Source organism: Lactuca virosa, chromosome 6 (genome assembly GCF_052849685.1).
Source record: "Lactuca virosa cultivar CGN04683 chromosome 6, Lactuca_virosa_CGN04683_v6, whole genome shotgun sequence".
NCBI lineage: Eukaryota > Viridiplantae > Streptophyta > Magnoliopsida > Asterales > Asteraceae > Lactuca > Lactuca virosa.
In genome coordinates this window covers 4,875,671-4,883,122 of record NC_136431.1, presented here as the reverse complement: position 1 = coordinate 4,883,122, position 7,452 = coordinate 4,875,671, and the positions used below count along the sequence as shown (strand labels likewise).

Sequence of the window (7,452 nt, the reverse complement as noted above, 5' to 3'; positions counted from 1 at the left end):
GTGCAAGAGTAAAGTCAAGATTAACCAAGAAAAAATCAAGTCTAGGCAAGAGAAATAGAAGTTTTGAGTCTGAGTATGAGTCCGATCATGAAAAGGGTTAAATAGTGCTTATTTACTGAAGAAAAATGAGGGGGAGTGTCACTTTAATATTGCCCAAATACACCAGAAACGGACCTGAAGCAGAAGATAATTTTTTACCATACAACACCTACTCGTCGAGTGCCCATCTAGTACTCGACGAGTCCAAGTGAAAAAACGCGACTTTTTTCTGCTTTTATAACTATAACTCGCCGAGTCAGTACATGGACTCGACGAGTTTCTCAACTTCTTATTTCCCGCTCGATGTTTCGATGCCCTTTGACGCTGGTTTTGGCTATATTATTTAAAGATCATTTTCCGAGCATTTCCAAGAGCTTGTTCTTTTATATTTGGAGCTATACACACGAGATTTGACGCCCGAGGTATGGATGAGCTATTCCCATTCCTAAAGTCAGTTGAAGATGGAGCTTTAAATGAAGAAGATCAACCTCGCCACGACTATCCCAGGGAGTTTGTTCCAATTCCCTCTTCGCTTTTTATATTTTTATCATGCATAATATGCAATGGGGACATTGCATAAATTAATTGTGGGGTAGGGGGTTGGTCATATTAGTCAATTTAGAATTTTAGTCAATTTTTAAAAATTTTGCATAAACAATTGCTAGGGGTAATTTAGGAAATCTTGGTAAAGCAATTAGGATTCATGCTAGTTTTGTGTTTGATGATTTTATGAGGACCCAAATGTTTAGTTTAGCCAATATACGTTATAATGCATTTGTGGCCCCCTTTATTCTAGTGAAATCATGGGACAAAAACACAACCTCGCTTAGTTTGAGGGATGCAACATGTTTAGCATCGTGTACTTGAAATGTATCCAGGAAGCCTAATACCTTAACCAATAAAGGATGAAGTTAAGCTCCTTGCTTAAGCATGTAGGTTTTGAGTGAAAAAAAGTGAGGTACATGTTTAAAAAAAAGAGAGAAATTACCAAAAAGCTAAAGAATTTTGGAGCAATTAAAGTATGAAGTATGAAGATCAAAATTCAAAAGTTGAAGATACCAAAAACCAAACAAAGAAGGTGGTGAATTCAAAGAGATCAAAGATCAAATAAGTGAAGAATTCAAAGAGCTCCATTGTGGTATTAAAGTTGTAATTTTTCTAGAAAGTATGTATGCTTGGTAGTTTAACCAAAAATGACTTGAGGTTAAGAAAGTCTTCTGGGGATGGATTCAGAAGGATGCACTACTAGAAAAACAGCCTTTTACGACGTGCAATCAATGACACGCGCTGATAGAGGACTCGCATTTGTGCCTGCCCTAAAAATTGATGTCAGTTTTCCAAAATATGAAGCATAGATGACACGCATATTTGCGTGCCCTAAAATTAGTGTCTAATAAAAAATAAAAAATAAAAACACGGAGGGCACCTTAAATAAAATGTGTGTCGTCTAACCATGTCGCTTTATAAATTTTAATGAAACGCGCGCGTTTCATCGAAGGGGGAAATGAAATCCAAAAATTAAAAAGCCCGCTTTGTTCCACCTTTAATCTGAAAACCCTAGCTCATCCCCGCCGAAAACCCCTTTCTTTCTTTCTTCTCTCTCGATTCTCAAACCTCCACCGTTTCACTTCTCCACATCTACTCTCCAACTTTGCATCTCCCACAACTTCGCATCTTCGTCTCTTGTTCATACAAAATTCAAGAATTTCTATGGTTTCGATTATTGAGTGAGGTACAGGGAGGTGTAATTAGTTTTCCACACTTCGAACTTCTCTGATTCTCTCTTCTTCCGCTCCCCAATCTCCGATTCCACTCCAATCGAGCTCTAATGAAGTAACTCTAGATTCATTCATTTTCTTGGAATGCACGAATTCGGTAGTGAAAGTAAAAGGATGTCAGTTATATTAGGGTTTCCCGATAACTCGGTGAAAGTTTTCGTTAAAGGTGCAGATACAACATTGTTTAATGTTATAGATAAATCAATGGATTCAGATATAGTAAAAGCAACCAAATCCCATCTTCATTCATATTCTTCAGTCGGATTAAGAACCCTAGTTATGGGAATCCGTGAACTAAATTCTCATGAATTCAATCAATGGCGTTCATCTTACGAGTCTGCAACCAGTGCTTTAATGGGTAGGGCACGTTTACTTAAAAAGGTGGCAATCAATTTAGAAACAAATCTCAACATATTAGGAGCTTCTGGAATTGAAGATAAATTACAAGAAGGTGTACCTGAAGCAATCGAGAGTTTAAGAACAGCTGGCATAAAAGTTTGGGTTTTAACAGGCGATAAACAAGAAACTGCTATTTCAATTGGATATTCATCCAAGCTTCTAACAAATACAATGACGCAAATTGTAATAAACAATAATTCTACTGAATCGTGTAGAAAAAGCTTGAGCGATGCGTTAATTAGGTCTCGCAAAAGTGATAGTTCTGGAGATGATTCAAGATCGATTGCTTTGATTATTGATGGGACAAGTCTTGTGTATATCCTTGATACGGAACTTGAAGAACAGGTGAATATTCATAATTCATAAACGCTAGAATTTCTTCTCTTTTGAGTTTTTGTAATCTGATTATTTTTTTATTTGTTTCAGCTGTTTGAATTGGCGAGTAAATGCGTTGTGGTTTTATGTTGTCGAGTGGCTCCATTGCAAAAAGTTGGGATTGTTATGCTGATTAAGAAAAGAACAGATGATCTCACCCTTGCCATTGGAGATGGTAAGCGTAAAATTGGAATGTAAGGGTAAAATAGTCATTTCGGTTATAGGAATCATGATTACCTTTTCTCTTTGTAGGTTCCAATGACGTTTCCATGATCCAAAAGGCGGATGTCGGAATCGGAATCAGCGGACAAGAAGGTCGGCAAGCTATGATGTCATCGGATTTTGCCATGGCTCAATTCCGTTTTCTGGTCCCTCTTTTGTTAGTCCATGGACACTGGAATTACCAAAGAATGGGTTACATGATCCTCTACAATTTCTACAGAAACGCAGTTTTTGTCCTCGTTTTATTCTGGTAACTTCATCTCTTCATCTCCCTCCAATCAAAAAATCATTCTTTTTCTAATTTCTACAACTCTATCCAGGTATGTTTTATTTACTGCATTCACTCTATCAACCGCCATTATTCAATATCTACCTTACAGTTGATAATTTGATGGATGTCTTTCACTCTTTTGTTTGATAGACACATTTAGAGACATCAATTCTTCTCTTTTTGTATTTTCACTTCTTGATCAATTGAGAAGAATACAAATCAAAGTAAATTTATTGAACACTGGGAATGGATTGGAACAATTCTTCTTTGAATTATAATAACGAATCAAAATAATCAGATGATTAAAATGAGTATGCTAAAAACTTGATAATTGTTTTGTGTATATTTACGATGTTTTAGTTACTAAATATCGAAAATGGTTATAGAAGTAATTCGACTTCTACAAACCCTGCAACCTCTCAGGTTCAAAATGAAGATGCTATTAATATTACAGAGAAGCTTGGGGCCCAAAACTTTTCACCTTCTGTTACATCTTTTGCTAGTGCTGACATGGCAGTGAGACAACGGCCACATCAGAAGAAGTATAAGCTGAGAACTGGTCGTGTTAATGGTTCCATTCTCATAAACCAGGTAACAGGGAGCACACAAAGGCTACAGATCAAGAAACATGTGACAGTTGGCGAAAAAAGTGTTGTTTTAGCCCCCCCACCCCCCTTTTTTTTGATATTTTACATTTGTATAAACCTAATATGCTTTTGATTTCTGAAATAAATTGATTTGTGCAGGGGAAACGAGGCTTATAAGAGTGGAGATTTATCAGAAGCTGAAGTATGTTATTCAAAGGGTATTAGTTCAATACAACATATAGAGACACCTGGCGTTTGTATACAACCTCTTCTTTTGTGTTATAACAATCGTGCAGCTATACGCATGGCTCTTGGAAGAATGAGAGAAGATCTAAACGAGTGTAGAATGGCTGTTGCATTAGATCCCAATTTCATGAAGGTCAACTTAAGATCTGCAAAGTAAGATTTCTATCTGTCAGTTACTTATGAGATAGGAAAAATCATAATCTAATTATCTTTTTACATCCTATTTTCAGCTGTTATTTACTTCTAGGAGAGGTAGATGATGCATCATACTATTATAACAAATGCTTGGAGTCTGAGGAGATCATTTGCTTGGATAGGAGAATCATAATTGAAGCTGCAAAAGGCCTGCAAAAGGCACAAGTAACTAACTACATGGTTCATGTAGCTTTGATGCATGTTTTGCCTTTGAAACTAATTTCCCAAATTACCCTTGGCAGAAAGTCTCAAATTATCTGAAGCTGGCTGCAGAGATTCTTGAACAGAAAACGCATGAGTCACCAACCAATGCATTGGGAACTATCACCGATGCTTTGTCAAACTGTTACATGACTTAATTTCATTTCTCTTACTTTATGAAGGCAAGAATGGAAGATTTTCAGGTGGATTTGACATCAATGTTTTTCAGAAAGTTCACAAGACAGGTATGACTTCATTATCCATCATATATGCAAGAAGCTACTAATCTATTATGTTCCTCAAATCCATGTTGAAACTTTAACCATTGTCATTGCAGGAGACATTTCTCAACTACCTGATGTATCTGTTGCCCTTGTGACCAACACAATTGAAGGTTTTTACTTTCAATTTATATTATAGTTTTTGTATTTATGTCTACATTTCTTGACACAATTTCTTTTTTTTTCTTTTTTGGGTACATCTAGATGCCAAGAAACCCATAGTTGCTGTTGTACAAGGACTTGCACTCGGGGGTGGCTTAGAACTTGCAATGGTTTGTAGTTTTCATGAGTCAAATTATTTAAAAAATAGTTATTGTAAATGTGTTATAATGTATTTGATTAATGTAGGGATGCCATGCGTGTGTTGCAGCTCCAAGAGCTCAACTTGGCTTACCTAAATTCTCTCTTGGAGTTATGACAGGCTTTGGAGGTATGTCTGAATGAATCATGTTTAAAAATATCTGAGAAATACAAAACACAATTGAGGAAAAAGGAAAAGGAAAAAATAAATGAGGGGATGAGGGCAAAGTTATAAAAAGGTTGAAACTTGACATGAAAAGCCTTCTTTTTCTAACTTTCTTTGTTAAGTCATTCTTTTTTGCATCAAGTCAAAAATAAATACATGTTTCTTTTTTCCCCTATTAAGTCCTATATGGATAAAACATTGTATATGGAAAGACAGATTCTTTTTTAGACTAAATCAGTTATCCGAACCTGATTAATTGACCATTTTAGCCTTTCTGTTTAGAAATGATGGTAAATAACAACACAACACCTTACTTAATATGATTATACAAATGGGATTTCACTAAATAATGGAAAATATGGTTTTCAAGATACCCAAAGACTTCCTAGGCTTTTGGGATTATCAAAGGGAATTGATATGATGTTGGTGAGCACATCTCTCTTCTCTCCTCTCTCTCCTTGAATACTATTTAGTATTTACTGATTATGAATATTTAAACAAATCGATGATATTAATTTATGAATCTTGTTTGTAGACATCTAAACCAATACTCTCTGAGGAAGGGGAAAAGTCAGGCGTTTTGAAGGTATTTTTATTACTTCTTTTTTGTGTTTGGATTTGTATTTTGAAAGTGATAAGTGATTTGATACTAGTTGTTACTTATATACCCTGATTTTATCTAGAGTAAATTACAAAATGGTCCTTGTACTTTCTGATTAAAAAATTACCTAGTATAGTCAAAACGTGAAACCCTTTTCAATGTTGATTCTTTTTTCAAGGTTTTGGTCCTTGGAACCTTTGAAATAAGACCAAAATGAAGAAAGATTTCATTTTTGGACCAAACGCGGTTAAATCAGAAATCACAGGGACCATTTTTGTAATTAAATTGTTTATCAATTACTTCTAATAATGCAAACATTTTGTTCCTCAGGAGGTGAAGGTGTTCAATGAGCTTGTTGTTTCAGACACATCGAAAGGTCTTGTTCATATATTCTTTGCACAACGTGCAATCTCAAAGGTAATTTAAACCTTTTTCTCTTATTTTTTTTTTCTGAAATATCAAAATTTCTACAAATCTGAACTTGGTTTTCTTTGATTTTACATTTACAGGTACCTAAAGTTACTGATGTTGGTCTAAAGCTAAGAAGTGTGAAGAAAGTTGATGTGATTGGTGGAGGTTTAATGGGGTCTGGAATAGCAACTGCCCTTATCCTTGGTAATATAAAAGTTGTTCTCAAGGAAGTCAACTCTGAGTATCTTCAAAAGGGAATAAAAACAATAGAAGGTAGTTAGTTATCTCTTATATTTTGTATCCAGTTTATTATGTGACTTATTGGTTATATATTTGATGACTTTTTCAGCAAATGTTAAAGGATTGGTTGCAAGGAAGAAGCTACCACAGGGTCAAGGTGAAAAGGCGTTGTCATTGGTTAATAGGGTTTTGGATTACTCACAATTTAAAGATGTAGATATGGTTATAGAGGTATGATCTTTAAAAACACATAAAATGTAAACTTTATAAAAGACATAATTTGGCAACTCTATTTGTGAATACATGCTGTAATTGAGAACATTCCTTTAAAGCAAAAGATCTTCAGTGAAATTGAAAACATTTGTCCCCCTCATTGCATTTTAGCAACCAACACATCCACGATTGACCTCAATTTAATTGGAGAAAAAATAAAATCTCAAGATCGAGTTATTGGGGCACATTTCTTCAGGTTACATGACAAAATCCATATGTCTACATCTTATAGGCAATTTTGTACTCATATTAACTTTTTTTAAATTTTTTTCTTATTAAATGATTACAGTCCAGCTCACGTGATGCCACTACTGGAGATAGTTAGAACAGAAAAGACAATGTAGGGAGAAATTACTTTCCAGCCACGCCCGGTGGTCAGCCGCCCATGGCACCAAGTTCAAAATTTTTACGTGGTACACCAGCTGGCAAACCAATGACATGAAGGATCAGTTTATATAGTTAGGGATGTAGTATCAAGTTATATAGTTAGGGAAAACCCTTTAATAACAATGTACTATCAGATTAAAATTAATGTATTTCAATTTTTGATAACTTGTTTGACATGATGTTATTGGTTGATTATTTTGGTATATATTTGTTTCCATATTTTTGTATGCGTAAATGAATATCGTAAAGGCACGTCGTAAATGCATATCGTAAATGGATGTTGAAGTTTATCACACACAAATGCGTGTCATCTTCATTTATGACAGGGGCTTTAATGATACGCAATGCGTGTCATAAACGTGCGTCGTAAGGTTATGACACGCAAATACGTGTCGTCTTCCTTTATGACAGGGGCTTCCTTGATACGCATTGCGCGTCGTAAATGTGTGTTATAAATGCGCGTCGTAAATGTGCGTCATC

At 35.2% G+C, this 7,452-nt stretch overlaps 1 protein-coding gene and 1 pseudogene across 2 annotated transcripts; both read left to right on the top strand.

Annotated features, from left to right (window-relative positions):
* Nucleotides 1-1,931: 1,931 nt before the first annotated feature.
* LOC145121293 (phospholipid-transporting ATPase 1 pseudogene) lies at nt 1,932-2,789 on the top strand (annotated as a pseudogene). Its single transcript, XR_013714583.1, has 2 exons — nt 1,932-2,561; nt 2,643-2,789. The product of XR_013714583.1 is annotated as a phospholipid-transporting ATPase 1 pseudogene (transcript).
* Nucleotides 2,790-3,204: 415 nt separating this feature from the next.
* On the top strand, nt 3,205-6,549 carry LOC145121292 (peroxisomal fatty acid beta-oxidation multifunctional protein AIM1-like). Its single transcript, XM_079057065.1, has 14 exons — nt 3,205-3,210; nt 3,445-3,695; nt 3,831-4,070; nt 4,148-4,277; nt 4,355-4,457; nt 4,496-4,558; nt 4,651-4,707; nt 4,799-4,866; nt 4,943-5,024; nt 5,431-5,486; nt 5,596-5,646; nt 5,992-6,078; nt 6,171-6,345; nt 6,422-6,549. The coding sequence occupies exons 1-14, from the start codon at nt 3,205-3,207 to the stop codon at nt 6,547-6,549; spliced, it is 1,497 nt and encodes a 498-aa protein (XP_078913191.1).
* Nucleotides 6,550-7,452: the final 903 nt, after the last annotated feature.

Bases quoted from the DNA above. Each gene is read 5' to 3' on its own strand.
- LOC145121292 (XM_079057065.1), top strand. The intron at 4,458-4,495 runs GTTACATGACTT...TACTTTATGAAG, and splicing joins CACCGATGCTTTGTCAAACT to GCAAGAATGGAAGATTTTCA. The intron at 6,079-6,170 runs GTAATTTAAACC...TTACATTTACAG, and splicing joins CACAACGTGCAATCTCAAAG to GTACCTAAAGTTACTGATGT.